The 18540-nt window shown below is 40.5% G+C and overlaps 1 protein-coding gene across 7 annotated transcripts in view; it reads left to right on the top strand.

Annotated features, from left to right (window-relative positions):
- Window positions 1-18540, top strand: part of NXPE3 (neurexophilin and PC-esterase domain family member 3) — a 46717-nt gene that overhangs the window by 15947 nt on the left and 12230 nt on the right. For all 7 annotated transcript variants that reach the window (XM_032350298.1, XM_032350283.1, XM_032350274.1 and 4 more), the window contains 2 exons: window positions 8635-9389; window positions 15709-15782. In XM_032350298.1, the coding sequence (XP_032206189.1) occupies window positions 8635-9389; window positions 15709-15782 (829 nt within the window). The remainder of the gene's footprint in view (window positions 1-8634; window positions 9390-15708; window positions 15783-18540) is intronic.

Here is an 18540-nt window from a genome sequence, read left to right as displayed (position 1 = left end):
TTATAAACCACCAGGCTAGCTGTTGTTAACTTCTTTTGTTTTCTAGAAAGTGGCACTATAACTCAAGTTTCTGGTTTCTTCTTTGCTGATAGATATTAGTCTGTTTTTCTGATAGCACTAATTTATCAGACTTACACTTGCCACCTTACCTGGGAAGTGTATGCCAGGAGCTGTTACAGAGTCAGAGGAGGTGTGAGTTTAGTACTCAGGGTGTTGGGCTGCTCGTGGGCTCGGTGGGGAGATTGTCAGGTCAGGTTCTCCCATAGGCTTATGGACCACCTTCCTGCTAAAGTTTTGAGCCCAGTCAGCAGGAACTGCATCCCTTCAATGCCCTCTGATATTCTCATTTGCCTTTTTCCTGATCTTCTCCCTCCTACCAGTCGTGGAGGTCCAGCCTCAGTACTCTGGGTGCTGCCAGAGAGTAATGGGTTTCCCCACTGGCATCTCACTCAACAGGGATGGCTGGGCATTAACTCCCACTCTCCTTTTCCTGCTTGGGAGAGGGTGCTGTGAGAGTTCATCTGCACTGTGCTGTGTTGGGGAGAGATAGCACCAGCAGAGTTTCTGATTACCACTCCATGACACCACCAGGGGCATGCTGGAATCTCCTGCTCTAGGGAAAGCTGGATTTCCACCCATTCTTTTTTATTCATTGGGATCTGCAGATTTTTCCTGACTGTGGCCATAAGGGGTTGGGGCAGGTTCACTGGCTCTTCTGCAGCCTATCCTGAGTCTGTCTGCCTATTACCGGATGCACATGTGGGTGAGGCGCCTCAGTCCCTTGGCATCTGGTGCTGTTCCCCACAACTCCCACAAAGGCCCCTTTGTTTGTGGACAGATGCCTGTTGAGTTGTTGAAAGGGGAACAGAAAAGGAATGTCTTAGGCTGTTACATGCTGATGTCAATTCTGGTAAGACAAAATTTTCAGTCATTTTTGTTCTCTCTATTACTTTTTTTTTTTTTTTAAGGATTTTATTTATTTGAGAGAGAGAGAGAGAGCGTGCGCACGACCAGGGTGGGGGCAGAGGGAGAAGCAGACTCCCTGCTAAGCAGGGAGCCCCATGCGGGGGATATTTCCTGGGATTCCAGGATCATGACCTGAGCCGAAGGCAGATGCTTAATCAACTGAGCCATGCAGGCACCCCAAAAGACTATTTGAAAAAAGATCTTTTGTTTTTAAGTGATCTCTACACCTGACATGGGGCTCAAACTCACAACCCTGATATCAAGAGTTGCATGCTCTATACCAGCTGAACCAGCCAGATGCCCCAAAGAATTTTTTAGAAAAGTTTTACGTTTAAAGTGAAATTTTGGGGTGCCTGACTGGCTCAGTGGGTTAAAGCCTCTGCCTTTGGCTCAGGTCATGATCCCAGGGTCCTGGGATAGAGCCCTGCGTTGGGCTCTCTGCTTGGTGGGGAGCCTGCTTCCCCCTTCTCTCTGCCTGCCTCTCTACCTACTTGTGATCTCTCTCTATCAAATAAATAAATAATCTTTAAAAAAAAAAAACAAAAATTTTTTTTTATTATTAAGATTTTTAGTTTAATTCCAATGTAGTTAACATACAGTGTTATATTAGTTTCAGGTGTACAATATAGTGACTCAGCAATTCTATACATAATTACTCAGCTCATCATCATAAATGTACTCTCTTATCCCTTTCAGGTGTTTCACCCATCACCACCACTTTTCTTCTGATATGCTTTATTTATTATTATTATTTTTTAAGATTTTTATTTATTTATTTGACAGACAGAGATCACAAGTAGGCAGAGAGGCAGGCAGAGAGAGAGGAAGGGAAGCAGGCCTCCCGCTGAGCAGAGAGCCCGATGCGGAGCTCGATCCCAGGACTCTGGGACCATGACCAGAGCCGAAGGCAGAGGCCCCAACCCACTGAGCCACCCAGGTGCCCCTGATATGCTTTATTTTAAACAAGTGCCTTCATTAAAGTTTTTTTTTTTTCAGCAAGAACTTAAAGCATATTTCAGAAGACATGGTTATAAAAGATGTATATAAAACATTTCATCCAAGAAAAATAGGATACACATTTTCTTCAAGTACACACAGAAGAATACCCTGGTTAAATCATAAAAACAGACATAACAAATATTAAAATTTATGGAAATTGAAATCATACCAAGTATATTTTTCAACCACAGTGGTACAAAACTAAAGATCAACAATAAAATAAAGCTGAAAAATCTACACTATAAATATTAAATATTTAATATGCAAATATTAAGCACTATACTACTGCAATTGACCTAATAAGAAAGCAATTAGCAAAGCAAAATTTATCTCAAAACAAAAGGAAAAGACAATATTCCAAAACCTATGGGATGAAGCAAAAGCAGATGTTAGAGTGAAATTTATGCTATAAGTGTTTGTATTAAGAAAAAAATTTGAGGGGCACCTGGGTGGCTCAGTCAGTTAAGTGTTTGACTCTGGCTCAGGTCATGATCCAAGTGTCCTGGGATTGAGCCCCATGTCAGGTTCCCTGCTCAGGGGGCAGTCTGCTTCTCCCTCTGCCCCTCGCCCCAATTTGTGCACTGTGTTTCCCAAATAAAGGAATTTTTAAAAAATATTTTATTTATTTATTTGGCAAACAGAGATCACAAGTAGGCAGAGAGGCAGGCAGAGAGAGAGAGAGGGAGAAGCAGGCTCCCCTCTGAGCTGAGAGCCCAAACAGAGGGCTTGATCCCAGGACCCTGAGATCGTGACCTGAGCTGAAAGCAGAGGCTTAACCCACTGAGCCACCCAGGAACCTCTCAAATAAATAAAATCTTAAACAAAAAAAAGGGATGCCTGGGTGGCTCTGTCAGTTAAGTGTCTACCTTCAGCTCAGGTCATGATCCCAGTGTCCTGGGATCAAGCCCCATGTGGGGCTCTCTGCTCAGTGGGAGCCTGCTTTTCCCCCTCCCTCTGCTGCTCCCCCTGCTTGTGTGCTCTCTATTTCTCTGTCAAATAAATAAATAAAATCTGTAAAAAAATAAAAATAAAGAGCATAAAAATTAAAAAAAAGTTGAAATAAACAACTTTACACCTCAAGGAACTAGAAAAAGAAGAAACTTACCTAATGTTTAGTAGAGAAGGAAACAAAAATATAAGAAACAAATAAATAGAGACAAGAATAAATAATAACAAAATATTGAAAATAATGATCTGTTTAAAAAAATATATATTGGCAATGGTTTGATTACATTAAGAAGAAACAGAAGACTCAAAAACCAAAATGAGAAATGGAAGAGAAAACAATACAACAGATACCCACAGAAACACATTGTGTGGTAACAGATTACTGTAAATAATTATATACTAAAATATCAGATAACTTAGGAAAAAACTCAGATAAATCCTAGAAACCCAGAATTCACCAAGATTGAATCATGAATCTTGGATCCAAGAGATAGAAAATCTTGGACCAATAATAAGAATGAAGATTGAATTAGGAATCAAAAATCTCCCAGCATAGAAAAGCCTAAGACCTCATGGTTTCATTGGTGAATTGTACTAAACGTTAAAATACATAATAGGGACGCCTGGGTGGCTCAGTTGGTTAAGCGGCTGCCTTCGGCTCAGGTCATGATCCCAGCGTCCTGGGATCGAGTCCCACATGGGGCTCCTTGCTTGGCAGGGAGCCTGCTTCTCCTTCTCCCTCTGCCTCTGCCTGCCACTCTGTCTGCCTGTGCTTGCTCTCGCTTCTCTCTCTATGACAAATAAATAAATAAAATCTTTAAAAAAAAAAAAAAAAAAACATAATAAATGACAGTCTTTATCCAAATGTTACCAATAGGGGGCACTTGGGTGGCTCAGTCGTTAAGCCTCTGCCTTCAGCTCATGTCATGGTCCCAGGGTCCTGGCATTGAGCCCCACATCAGGCTCCCTGCTCAGTGGGAAGTCTGCTTCTCCCTCTTCCACTCCCCCTGCTTGTGTTCCCTCCCTCGCTGTGTCTCTCTCTGTCAAATAAATAAATGAAATCTTTAAAAAAAAATGTTACCAATAACAGAATAGAGGGAACACATTCAAAATCATTTCATGAGGCCCGTATTACCCTGGTACCAAGCAAAGAAAAATAATACAAGAACCAGGGTATTTGGGTGACTCGGTTTGTTTAGTGACTGACTCTTGATCTCAGCTCAGGTCTTGATCTCAGGATCCTGAGTTCAGGCCTCACAGTGGGCTCAGTGCTGGGCATGGAGCCTGCTTAAAAAACAACAACAACAAACAATACAAGAACAAAAAAATCTACTTTTTCCAATAAAGAATTGCTACTCAGACTGAATTTTCTGTTGATATATATTTGCATCTACCTCCACCCCCTCATTCTCAATCTGCAGGTGTCTTTAGGTCTAAAATGAATCTTTCGTAGGCTTAAAGCAAAATTGACAGGAAATGTTTTGTGCTCATCTCAGCCTCTGAATTACCACTCTTGTTGCTGGACTGACTCTTGTGGTTCTTACTATGACTGCAAGCAGGAAACCTTGAAAAACAACAACAAGTTTTATTATTCATAGGTTCTGGAGGGTATACATCACACCTGGGGCAACACAGTGAGGTCATGGGTAGAGAAAGAGATAAAGAGTGTGGACCTGGGGTTCTGCTATTTTGGGGGGAATCTAAGGACAGGGGCCTGGGGTTTCACAGGTTCACTCTTTATTGGTGAATTTAAAACATAAAAGTGAAATTTAGAACACAGGAAATGGTCACTTATCTAAATCTACCAAGATCTCTAAAGCAAAAGAGCTTGTTGGGGGAGGTGGTGACCTGGCTCTTTGTGTAGTCTTGTGGCTGGCATTGTGTTTTTCTGTGATAGGGGTCTTAGAAGTGGCTACCTCTTTGAAGTGCATGCCTTAGCAATCAAAACTGAGGTCAAAATTCAGGCACTTGGATTACCAAAAAAAAAAAAAAAAAAAGCCCAACAAAAACAAAAGCAACTACCAGGGTTTACACTATAGTAGGAAGATTACAGAGATTTCCCATATACTCTTAGTCCCTTTACATCTTAGCCTCTCCCATCATTATTATTCACCAGAATGGTACATTTTCTTTTTTTAAGATTTTATATATCTATTCGACAGGGAGAGAAAGCAAGTGAGCACAACTAAGGGGAGCAGTGGGCACTGGTAGAGGGAGAAGCCGGCTCCCTGCTGAGCAAGACCACGGGATCATGACCTGAGCCCAAGGCAGGTGCTTAACAACTGAGCCAGCCAGGCGCCCCTGGAATGGTACATTTTTTTAACCAAGGAAAAACCTACCTTGACCTACCATGATCATCCAAGGGCCATAGTGCACCACCCTAGGGTTCTCTGTTGGTATTTTATATTCTATAGGTTTAGACAAGTGTATAATGACATCTGTCATGTCATTATACATGTAGTAATTCATTATAATTATATAATTATACATATAATAATTCATTATAGTAATCATACAGAGTATTTTTTCTCCTTAAAAATCCTCTCTGCTTTATCTGGCTTTTCCTTTTTCCTTTTTTTTTTATTTGGTAGGGTTTTAAAATTTCATTTTATTATATTTATTTATTTATTTATTTATTTTTTTTTTTTTAAGATTTTATTTATTTATTTGACAGACAGAGATCACAAGTAGGCAGAGAGGCAGGCAGAGAGAGAGGAGAAAGCAGGCTCCCTGCTGAGCAAAGAGCCCAATGTGGGGCTTGATCCCAGGACCCTGGGATCATGACCTGAGCCGAAGGCAGAGGCTTCAACCCACTGAGCCACCCAGGTGCCCCCATTTTATTATATTTAAATTCAAGTAATTAGCATACCGTGTATTTTTAGTTTCAGAGGTAGAGTTCAGTGATTCATCAGTTGCATGTAACATCTAGTACTCATTACATCAACTTAATGCCCATCACCCAATTACACCAAACCCCTACCCACCTCCTCTCCAGCAACTCTCAGTTTGTTTCCTTAAGAGTCTCTCATGGTTTGTCTCCCTCTCTGATTTCATCTTTATTTTCCCCTCCTTTCTCTTTGATTCTATGTTTTGTTTCTTAAATTACACATATGAGTGAAATCATATAATTGTCTTTCTCTGATTAACATATTTCATCTAGCATAATACCCTTTAGTTCTTCTGTCCACATCGTTGCAAATTTTAAGATTTCATTTTTTATGGCTAAGTAATATTCCATTATACATGCATACCACATCTTCCTTATCTGTTCATCTGTTGATGGGCATTTCTATAGACTGGCTTTTGTGGACATTGTTACTATAAATACTGGGGTGCAGATGCCTCTTTGGATCACTGTTTGTAGGCTTTGGATAAATACCTATTAGTGCAATTGCTGACTTATAAGGTGTTTCTATTTTCATCTTTTTGAGGAATATCCGTATGGTTTTCCAGAGTGGCTGCACCAGCTTGCATTCCCAACAGTGTAGGAGGGTTCCCCTTTCTCCACATCCTGCCAATGACTGGTTCATTTTAGCCATTCTGGCTGGTGTGAGGTGGTATCTCACTGTGTTTTTGATTTGTATTTCCCTGATGCCTAGTGATGTTGAGCACTTTTTCATGTGTCTGTTGGCCATTTGGATGTCTTCTTTGGAGAAGTGACTACATGTCTTCTGCCCATTTCTTGATTGTATTGTTTATTCTTTGGTGTTGAGTTTGGTAAGTTTTTTAAAGATTCTGGATACTAGTCCTTTATCTGAAGATGTGCACATATCTTCTCTCATTTGGTAGGTTGTCTTATGGATTTGTCAGCTGTTTCCTTTGTTTTGCAACAAAGCTTTTTATCTTGATGAAGTCCCAATAGTTCATGTTTGCTTTTGTTTTCCTCGCCTCCAGAGACATATCTAGCAAGAAGCTGCGGTGGCTGAGGTCAGAGAGGTTGCTACTTGTGTTCTCCTCTAGGATTTTGATGGATTCCTATCTTACATTTAGATCTTTCATCCATTTTGAGGTTATTTTAGTGTATGGCATAAGAAAATGGTCCAGTTTTGTTCTTCTACATGTAGTTGTCCAGTTTTCCCAACACCATCTGTTGAAGATACCATCTTTTAAAAAAATGTTTTTAAAGATTTATTTATTTGACACAGAGAGAGAGAGAGAGAGCATGAGAGAACACAGCAGAGGGAGCAGCAGAAGGAGAGAGAGAAGCCGACTCCCTGCTGAGCAGGGAGCCTGATGTGGGGCTTGATCCCAGGACCCTGGGACCATGACCTGAGCTAAAAGCCTACGCTTAACTGACTGAACCACCCAGGTTCCCCGAGACCATCTTTTTTCCACTGGCTATTCTTTCCTGCTTTGTTGAAATTAGTTGAGCATAGAGTTGAGAGTCCATTTTTGGATTCTCTGTTCTTGGCATTCCTTTTCTATTCTTTCTCGGAATTTCCACCTCCTTGCATTGCCCATCTGTTCTTTCATGTAGTCTGCTTTTTCCCTTTGAGGTCTTAGCATATAAATCATAGTTGTTTTAAATCACTGGTCTATTATTCCTACAATTCTGTCATATCTGAGTCTGCTTCTGATTTTTTTTTTTAAATGATTTTATTTATTTGTTTGACAGAGATCACAAGTAGGCAGAGAGGCAGGCAGTGGGGTTGGGGGGAAGCAGGCTCCCTGCTCAGCAGAAAGCCCAATTTGGGGCCCAGTCCCAGGACCCTGAGATCATGACCTGAGCCGAAGGCAGAGGCTTAACCCACTGAGCCACCCAGTTGCCCCTGGTTCTGATGTTTGATTTGTGTTTTCAAGCTATGTTTTTTTGTTTTTTAGTATGTCTTATAGTTTTTTGTTGAAAGCTGAATGTGATGTACTGAGTAAAAGGAACTCTGATAAATAAGCTTTTAGTTGTGAGATGGTGAGGTGTGGGAGAAGTGAAGTGTTTTATAGTCCTATGAGTAAGTCTCAGTCCTTTGGTGAGCCTTTGCTACTGGACTATGAATTTCAGAAGTGCTTCTCAGGGGCGCCTGGGTGGCTCAGCCATTAAATGTCTGCCTTCAGCTCAGGTCATGATCCCAGGGTTCTGGGATCAAGCCCTGAATTGGGGTCCCTGCTCAGTGGGAAGCCTGCTTCTCCCCTCTTCCAATCCCCTTGCTTGTGTTCCCTCTCTTGCTCTCTCTGTCAAATAAATAAATAAATAAAATCTTTAGGAAAAAAAGAGTTCTTCTCAGTCTTCACCCTATACAACTCCAGTTGGATAGATGGTTAGAATGGGCTGGACCTGGGTATGTCCCTTACCCCAGTTTGGTTAGGTGCTGATGAAACCCCAAGAAATTAGGCTTTGGTAAAATAGTTTCTCTTAAGGGCAGACCTTGTCAAGAACAGAATGTTCTGTTGTATTTCCAAATGATTCCTTTTCTTCTTCTTCTGTTGGAACCATGAGGGTTTTTTTCCCCGCTGATACTGACTGTGGGAACCTGATTGAGCTCCTGGAGGTAAAATTCATAGAAGTGTGGAGATCTTCCTGTGACTTTATTCCTCATCTTGATTTCACTGTGTTACAAAAAGCTAGCTCTATACTTTTATAAAGTATTGAACTCTGATTTTTGAAGCAATGTCATCCCAAGTAGTTTTATTAAAGTTAAACTGAAGCAGAGGTGCATTTGGTTGATATAAGGAAATTTATTATAGCTGTCTGTGGTTTCTGTTTTTGTGTTTTTTTTTTCTCTTCAGTACTTGGACCATGAGACTGTTTCAGCCACATTCATCGACAGTAGTGGACAGTTTGTTTCCTCCCAGGTGACAGGAGTTAACCGGAATCCTTACTGTGGCTATGAGCATCAGACTCTGTCTAGCCGGGAGCGCATGGAGGAGGACTCCTTGCTGGCTGCCCTACAATGGCAGGTGCCTGATGTGGGTCCGGTCCCCTTTCTGAAGAGCACTGACCCTTCTTCCAGCTACTTTGTTATCTTGAACTCTGCAGCCTTCTTCAAGGTGGGAAGCCAGCTAGAAGTGCTGGTTCACGTACAGGATTTTCAAAGAAAGCCCAAGAAATATGGTGGAGATTACCTGCAGGCCAGAATCCACTCGCCTAAGTTGCAGGCAGGGGCTGTGGGCAGAGTGGTAGACTACCAGAATGGGTTTTACAAAGTCTTTTTCACTTTGCTGTGGCCGGGCAAGGTTAAAGTGTCCATATCTCTTGTCCACCCCACCGAAGGGATCAGAGTTCTTCAGCACCTACAGGAAGAGAAACCACACAGGGTCTATTTCAAGAGTCTCTTCCGTTCAGGAAGAATTTCTGAAACCACGGAGTGCAATGTGTGTCTTCCTGGGAATCTGCCCCTGTGTAACTTTACAGATCTCTACACTGGAGAACCCTGGTTCTGCTTCAAACCAAAGAAGCTCCCATGCAGTAGTAGAATTAACCATTTCAAAGGTGGATACCTGAAGGGCCTTCTAACTGCTACAGAGAATGCTTTCTTCCAGAGGTACGTGCTCCTTGTTCTAGGGGCTAATTTAAGGGTCCTTTCCCACTGTTTTTGTCCCAGTTAGGAGACTTTCTTGTTTTGGTTATTTCCTTCATATATTTCTCTGAACTTTGGGAAAGGTAGTGAATAAGAAAATATTTGTATTTTGTGAATAGTTTTTATTTATTTTTATTTAGGTTCTTTTTATTTTTTAATTTGTTAATTGTGTGTGTGTGTGTGTGTGTGTGTGTGTTTTAAGTCACAGGTGTGCAACTTTACTTCATTAGTTAAATTCCTTATGATAAATAACAGAATTAAGTCAGAACTAAATATATATACATGTATATTTACTTCAAAGAAAAATGGAAAAAGGAAAACCTCAAAACCAAAGTGTATTGCCCTATTAAGAATATCTAATGTACATCAAAGACTTGGAAAACAGGCATTTTTACCAAAGTACAATGTCACTAGGACATATGGATTGTAATTATAAAACCAAGTTTGGAAACACAAAGGGACCACTGGCAGGGACACAGAACAATGAGCAGGTGCTGTGGGAGTAATAGCTTCTTTTTATTTTTAAGTAATCTTTGCACCCAACGTGGGGCTTGAACCCCTGAGATCAAGTTGCATGCTCCACTGGCTCAGTGACTAAGCCAGCCAGGTGCCTCCTTGTGAATAGTTTTTAAAAAGTGAAACTAAGAGCTTATTCCAGTTCAAATTAAAGGCTTTTTTTACCCTCCTATCTGTGTTTTACTTCAGAACTACATAGCACATCTAGAGCTGTGTAAGAAAAATAACTTATTCACAGAACAGATAAAAAAATCATCCAAGAACTAGAGGTCTTATAGTCAGGCTAGTGGTTTAGCTTCATGTCTAATAAAATAAAAAAAGAAGTTCAATTGGCATATTATCAGTTGTTAAAATCATATAAACATGTATTGATAGAAAAAAGAGTATGGGGGTGCCTGGGTGGCTCAGTTGTTAAACATCTGCCTTTGGCTCAGGTCATGATCCTGGGGTCCTGGGATCGAGCCCCACATTGGGCTCCCTGCTCCACAGGAAGCCTGCTTCTCCCTCTCCCTCTCCCTCTCCCTCTCCCACTCCCCCTGCTTGTGTTCCCTTTCTCACTGTGTATCTCTCTATCAAATAAGTAAATAAAATCTTAAAAAAAAAAGAAAATAGACTGAATATGATAACATTGCTGGGTTGATTTAATGATAAGAATGGGAAGCTAGGAATATCATAGCCAACTCTATTTTTATTTTTTTTATTTTTATTTTTTTTAAAGATTTTATTTATTTGACAGACAGAGATCACAAGTAGGCAGAGAGGCAGGCAGAGAAAGGAGGAAGCAGGCTCCCCGCCGAGCAGAGAGCCCGATGTGGGGCTCGATCCCAGGACCCTGGGATCATGACCTGAGCCGAAGGCAGAGGCTTTAATCCACTGAGCCACCCAGGCGCCCCCCAACTCTATTTTTAAAATTAATAGTTGAAATTTTTGTTTTACTGTGTACAAATTTGTTTTTGAACAAAATTATAAAACTTTTTCAGTATAATGATCAATATATGGAATAGTGTGCAGATTAGAATGTATGTGGGATCAGTTCAAATTAAGATGTTTTCTTCAACATCCCATGTAGTTCTGAAGTAAAATAGCATACCTAAGGAAAAAAAGTTAGAAAGCGTATGGCCAAAATGTCCCATTATTTGAAAGAATGTAGAAATGTCTTTTATTTTTTAATGAAATACATAATTTAAAAAATATTCCCTGGCAGAGGGGTAGTTTTGTTGAGTACATCTAGGCAACCCTAAAAAATTTTATGTTTTATGTCCTCTCTTTCCTCAGTGGGGGAGAAGTGCCTACCATAAGGTATATAAGGCTACAGGAGCTTCTACAATAAAGGCCTTTGATTTTTCACTTCTGGAGTCAGCTTTTGGTCTGACCAGTTTTTGTTTTTATTTTTTTTAAAGATTTTATTTATTTATTTGAGAGAGAGATCACAAGTAGGCAGAGAGGCAGGCAGAGAGGGAAGCAGGCTACCCTCTGAGCAGAGCCATCATGACCTGAGTCTTGGAAGGCAGAGGCTTAACCCACTGAGCCACCCAGGTACCCTGGTCTGACCAGTTTTAAATACTTTATTTGGTGGATCCATGCCATGCTGTTAGAAGGCCAGCAGAGGGAGCACTACTCAATGTATTTCCTGCTACTTCAGTGTAGAGAAAAACTCTGCACACAATGACTTTAGCTTTAGTTTATCTTGGGTTTGATCTCAGAGAAACTCTTTATCAGTGACGGTCAGGAGATTATTTCATTTCTGTGTACTTTTTGCCAGTGTGTGAACACTGCTCAGTTACTCCCCTTTTAGAGTTGTGCTGTCAGTCCACTTAGTGGCTTAGCAAAACAGAGGAAGTATAGCTTGTAGTTTATTGAAATTTCATGTGGAAAAAGTAGGAAAAAGGCTAGAAAATTTGTAAAATTTAAGAATATTCCTGACACCAAATCCTACCATTAAAAACCAGAAAACACCTATGAGTCATGAAGGATGAAATAATGTATGTCCCTGTCCTTACTTGCATATCCTGGATAAGTCTAGCTGATGGCTCTTTGTAGGAGAATCACTTTGTGGTAGAATCATTAGGAAATTCCAGTTCCTCGAAGTTTGCTGGGAAAATAGTGTTGAGGTGGCATTTTTGGAAACTAAACATTTGATAGTACTGATGCTGATTTTATTTTTTGCATTGTTTTCTCTGTTTTGTACCAGCTAACTGAGGAGAAAAAGCAAAAGATTGAAACTGATCTTTTGAGGTGTTCTTGGGTGTACTGTTTTGAGTGCATGGCCTGAATATGTTAGACTGATAACCATTTTTACCTTTTTTGCTTGGTGGCTTATAACATTGCTTAATTCAGAAAGGATTAAGAAGCTTTGGTTCTCAGGGCGCCTGGGTGGCTCAGTGGGTTAAGCCGCTGCCTTCGGCTCGGGTCATGATCTCAGGGTCCTGGGATCGAGCCCCGCATCGGGCTCTCTGCTCAGCAGGGAGTCTGCTTCCCTCTCTCTCTCTCTCTCTGCCTGCCTCTCCATCTACTTGTGATTTCTCTCTGTAAAATAAATAAATAAAATCTTTAAAAAAAAAAAAAAAGAAGAAGCTTTGGTTCTCTAAATTACAACTGGACAATTAAAGTGCTCTCATCTTTGGTTCTTCAATCCGAAGGGGAAAAAGTGTTGGTTTTAGAAAGAACAACAATACTTTGCTTAAATGATCTTATTAGTATAAAGGAAGGCCTTTTGAAAGAATGAGCTTCTCATGTGAAAAGCTTCCCATATATTTCCAGCATAATTTAATCTTTTTCTTTCTAAGTTTGTGTTAAAAAAAACCTTTTGAGTCATTAGAAACACTACAGGAATAGTAAGAATGACCATCCACCTGTTTGTTACTTAGATTTACAGTTGTTACTATTTTGCTACATTTGCTTTCTCTTGCTTTCTCTCTGTAGGCGGATGTCTGTGTAATTCCCCCCATCCCCATCCCCTACCTCCCACCATTTGAGAGTAAGTTACAGACATCATGGTGTTGCACCTCTCAGTATGAGTCTCCTAGCACATGCACTGTCCAGTATGTAACTAGAGCAGAGTTACCACACTTAGGGCATTTATCACTGATACAATACTGATATCTAATACGTAGTGCTTACTCACGTTTCTCTGGTTGTTCCAGTAATGTCCTTTATGGCTGTCTTTTTTATTTTATAACGATGTATCTATTTATTTTAGAGAGAGAGAGTATGAGCATGAAGCAGATGAAGAGGGAAAGACAATCTTAAGCCGAGTCCACTAAGCCGAGTCCACATTCACACAGGGCTCAATCCCACCACCCTGAGATCACAACTTGAGTGAAAACCAAAAGTTGCGTGCTCAAGTGCCTGTGTCACCCAGGTGCCCCTTTTTATTTCTCAAAAGGATTTACTTCTTTATTTTTGTTTAATTAATCTGTGTTTTTGTTTTTTACTTTTGGTGGCGCAGTGGGTTTAAGCGCGTAGGACTCTTGGTTTCTGCTCAGGTCCTTATCTCAGAGTCTTGAGACCAAGCTGGGTGTCATGTTCCATGCTCAGCGTGGTGTATGCTTAAGACTTTCTCTCCTTCTCTCTACGCACTCCCGCCCCCCACTCTCTTTCTGTCTCTCTCTCAAAGAAATAAACCTCAAAAAGAAAAAAAGAGACTTATTTTAACTACTCTAACCTGTGATCATACATAGTGTGTTTAGTTATCTCTTTAATCTCTTTTAATTTGGAAGAGGTCTCTAGCTTGTTTTTTTTGCAATATTAAGAACTTGGGTTGGGCTCTGCTGTCAGCAGTCTGTTTCTCCCTCTCCTTCCCCCTCTCTGCTGCTCATACTTTCTCTCTCTGTCTCTCAAATAAATAACAAATAATATCTTTTTAAAAAGTTTAAAAAATAATTTTGATGTCATTGTTTTGTAGGTTGTCCCTTAGTTTGGATTTGCTCCTTTATTGTTTCTCCGTGACCAAATTGATATTAAACATTTTTACAAGAAAATTACAAGGGGGAAATTTTCTTCTTTTCTTTACCTCAAGGCTTTCTCATGAAAGTGGTCTATTTATGCTATTTTAGAAGTCATGTCTTCTCTTAAATGCCACTTATTTAAGCCATTTTCTAGTTAGTGCTCGATACAGTTGAGCCTGAAAACCACAGGCATGGGGGGCTCCAATCACCCGCAGACTCTGTCCGAAATCTGCTCTAATTTCTGACTCCCTAAAAGCTAAATTACTGATATCTGACTGTTGACCGGAACCCTTACAGTTGATTAACACATATTTCATATGCTACATATGTTATGTACTGCATTCTTACAGTAAAGTAAGCTAGAGAAAAAATAATAAGGGACATTTACAGTACTGTACTGTATTTATTGGAAGAAATCCACTTATAAATGGACCTGCACAGTTCAAACCCATGTTGTTTAAGGGCCAACTGTACTGCCCTTCTTTGTTTTTTTATTTCTTTCCCCCATTAGAATGTCAGTTCCATGAAGGAGGAGATGCTGTGTGTTTTGTGTACTGTTTTATCCCTGACATCTAGGACAGTGCCAGGCATATGGTAGAAGCTTAAGAGTTATTACTCTTTATTTTTTCTAGGTTTATTTATTTTTTTGAGGGAGAGAGGAAGAGAGAGAGAAAGCACATGCAGTAGGAGGGGCAGAGAGAGAGGGAGAGGGCATCTTAAGCAGGCTTTGTGCTGAGCAGGAAGCCTGACTTGGGGCTCAGTCTCATGATCCTGAGATCATGACCTGAGCCAAAACCAAGAGTCAGATGCTTAACTGACTGAGCAACCCAGGCACCCCAAGAATTATTTATTTTATTTTATTAAAAAAATATTTTAATTCCAGGGAGCCTGGGTGGCTCAGTTGATTAGGCGTCTGCTTTTGGCTTAGGTTGTGATCTCAGGGTCCTGGAATCAAGCCCTGCATCAGGCTCCCTGCTCAGCTGGGCGCCTGCCTCTCTGTCTCCTTCTGCCTGCTCTCCCTGCTTGTTCTCTCTTTCCTTCTCTGTCAAATAAATAAATAAAATTAAAAAGAAATTAGAAAGTTAGCATTTTATTTTATTTTATTTGTTTTTGGTCTAAGCATAGGAGGTAATTATTGTGACCCAGTTTCTGGCATAGTTATAGCAAGTTTTCAGTACTTTCCCCCTGGACTCGACTCTCCCCCACTTTCTCACACAGCCCTCCATCAAATATTTTCCAAGCCTGGACTCTAGACAGGGCCTGTGCTAAGTGCTGAAGACAAAAGGTGAGTGAGACATAGTCTGTGTCTTTGAGGAGTGTATGTCTTGGAAAGAGACACTCCAGAGTCATAGTAATGATGAACAGAGTATGGCAAACCTGTATCTGGGGACAGGTGTCTTCAGTAGGGACTTGTCTCTGTTCTGGGCAAGGCCTAAGGAATCTGACATGCAACTTAATTCTACAAGGATTTGTAGCCTGAAAATTAGATAGTGACATTCTCATCAGTGTGAGCCATTTTCTGAGTCCAAAGGGAATAAGTAATTCGGACCAGAATTTGTCATTTTGGAGCTTATACTGTCACTGGTAAGCAGTGAAAAATTAAAAACCTATTTAATTTTTATTCACTTTATATATCTATATAACCTGCTTATTATAAGAGACATAGTTTATGAATTGTGCTGATTAACATTTATAAGGATATTTCATCTTAGGGTTCTGTGAAATCATACCTGTTTTTTTATTTGCAAATGAAGATACACATATATTAGAAAATAAATGTTCTTGAATCTAAGCTTGTACTGTTTTTATTCCTTCTAAAGTGGTGTCAATATCAAAATGCCAATCAACTCCAGTGGACCTGATTGGGTGACTGTGATTCCCAGGAGAATAAAAGGTAAAAAGGAATGAGCATGATGATTTGTTGTTTTTCTTACTAAATGGGTGAGGCTCTCTGGTTTCACTAATATTATAAAAACTTTTTTCCTCCTTTTAATATGCTGTGGACATTAAATTAGTATGCCATGGATATACTTCTGGGCACAACTGAAAATACTGAAAGAGCTTTTTGATTAAAATAAATCAGACCTTATGTGTATGATCTTGGGCTTTGCTATTTATACTCCTGTAAAAGTCATCTTCTTCCTCCTTTCCCCTCTCTGATTGGCTCCTCAGGAGCCTTCAGTGCTACACTGTCCAATATGGTAGCTACTTTGCTATTTAAGTTAATGAAATAACTAAATACAAAAATAAAATAAAGTCTAAAATTTAGTTCTTACGTCACACATCTTCAGGAGCCATGTGTAGTTAGTGGCTGCCATGTTGAACGCATTTTATTTTATTTATTTATTTTTCTAAAGATTTTATCTATTTGTTTGACAGAGACAGTGAGGGAGGGAACAGAAGCAGGGGGAACAGCAGAGGGAGAGGGAGAAGCAGGCTTCCCGTGCAGCAGGGAGCCTGATGTGGGGCTTGATCCCAGGACCCTGGGATCATGACCTGAGTGGAAGGCAGACGCTTAACAACTGAGCCACCCAGGCGCCCCGTGGACAGCATTTTTGATAAAATGTACCCATTATTGCAGAATTTCTGTCAAATATCAGTGCACTAGAGATACTCAAGAATGTGTATAAAACTGTCAGGAATTTTTGAAATCAGAAGCATCGGGTTAGTTAATGGCAGTTTTCTCAAAGTGTGATCTCTGTGTTAGCAACATTGACATTCATGCGGACTTGCTAGAACTGCAGATACTCAGGTCTTATCTCAGGCTACTGAATCAGAAACTCTGGGGTATAAGGCCCAGGAATCTGTGTTTTAACCTTCTAGGTGATTTTGATTCATTGGTATGGGATATTAAAAGTAAGACAATGAAATTCTGGAGTAAATGTGTATATATATATATATATATATATATATATTTTTTTTTTTTTTTCAGAGTAGATGTAAATAGCTATGGTGACTTTTAGGAAGAAAGGATGAATATTATTAAGGAAGCTTATGCAGATGGTAGGCTTAGTCCTTTTAGCTGCTGAAAGCATGTATGTATAGTCCCCCATACACAGATATTGCAAACACTGATGCCGCAGGGCCAGGGTATATAATACATGTGAATCTAGTCATATATGAAACATCATCAGTGGAAATACTTTTATTTACCTGGGCCTCCCCCTCCGTATTATCCCCCACAGCCCTGCACTCCTCACACTCGTGTCCGACACCTCAGGAGGCCCCGTCCCACTACCACATCTACCCTTCTCTGCCACAGTCTCAACCTTCTGCCTAGCCTGCCTTGTCCCTGGGTGTCTGATGGGATAGTCAGTGACTGGAGCTTTGGATGGTTTATCTGCATCTGACAGGTCTTGGTGTTCAGCCAAGAAGTGGTTGTAGGTTTGTGATGTACTGTTCTGTTTAGAGAGAAGACAGATTTAGTAACCAGTGAGACTTTTGATGGATTTTTATTTTTATTTATTTATTTTTGAGATTTTATTTATTTACTACAGAGGGAGAATGAGTGTGGGAAAGGGCAGAGGGAGAGAGACCAAGTAAACTCCTTTTTGAGCAGGGAGCCCTTTGCTGGGCTGGGTCCCATGCCCCTGAGATCATGACCTGAGCTGAAGTCAATCACTTGATGGATTTTTTTTTTCCCCCCCGAAGGGAAATCTTTTTTTTTTTTTTTTTTTGAAGATTTTATTTATTTGTCAGAGAGAGGGAGAGAGCACAAGCAGGGAGAGCAACATACAAAGGGAGAAGCAGGCTCCCCGCTGAACAGAGAGCCCAGTGTGGGACTCGATCCCAGGACACTGCTATCATGACTGGAGCTGAAGACAGATGTTAAACTGATTGAGCTGCATAGGCATCCCATCCCCTTGATAGATTTTTAGAGTAGGAAAGGAACCATAAATCAATAGGAGCATAATAGCCTGGCTTTGAGAAGACCATCTCAGAGCTGGAACATAATTGGAGAGAAAAGAGAAGGGTAATTGCTTTATATAATTAGACCCAGTTTAGGAGAACTTCACTGCAGTTCACACTTGTTACCAGCAGGGTGCACTCATGGGCTAGCAGCCTTCTCTTCCTCCCTCTTTTTTTTTTTTTTTTTAAGATTTTATTTATTTATTTGACAGAGAACAGAAGTAGGCAGAGAGGCAGCAGAGAGAGAGAGAGAGAGAGAGAAGCAGGCTCTGCACTGAGCAGAGAGCTCGATGCGGGGCTTGATCCCAGGACCCTGGGATCATGACCTGGGCCGAAGGCAGAGGCTTTAACCCGCTGAGCCACCCAGGCGCCCCTCTTCCTCTCTCTTTATCTTCCTCCCTTCTTCCTTCCTTCCTCTTTTTTTTTTTTTTTTAAAAATTTTATTTTATTATTATTATTTTTTTAAAGATTTTATTTATTTATTTGACAGAGAGAAATCACAAGTAGATGGAGAGGCAGGCAGAGAGAGAGGGAAGCAGGCTCCCTGCTGAGCAGAGAGCCCGATGTGGGCCTTGATCCCAGGACCCTGAGATCATGACCCTAGCCGAAGGCAGCGGCTTAACCCACTGAGCCACCCAGGCGCCCTTTTTTTTTTTTTTTTAAACACTGCTTTTTTGGTTTTTAGATCATTTTAAACTTACATATGAGTTACAGAAATAGTACAAAGTTCCTGTACGGCCTAC

The sequence above is a fragment of the Mustela erminea genome, chromosome 1 (assembly GCF_009829155.1).
Source record: "Mustela erminea isolate mMusErm1 chromosome 1, mMusErm1.Pri, whole genome shotgun sequence".
Taxonomy (NCBI): Eukaryota; Metazoa; Chordata; class Mammalia; order Carnivora; family Mustelidae; genus Mustela; species Mustela erminea.
The sequence above is the reverse complement of the archived record's forward strand: the minus strand, read 5'-3'. Positions and strand labels throughout refer to the sequence as shown.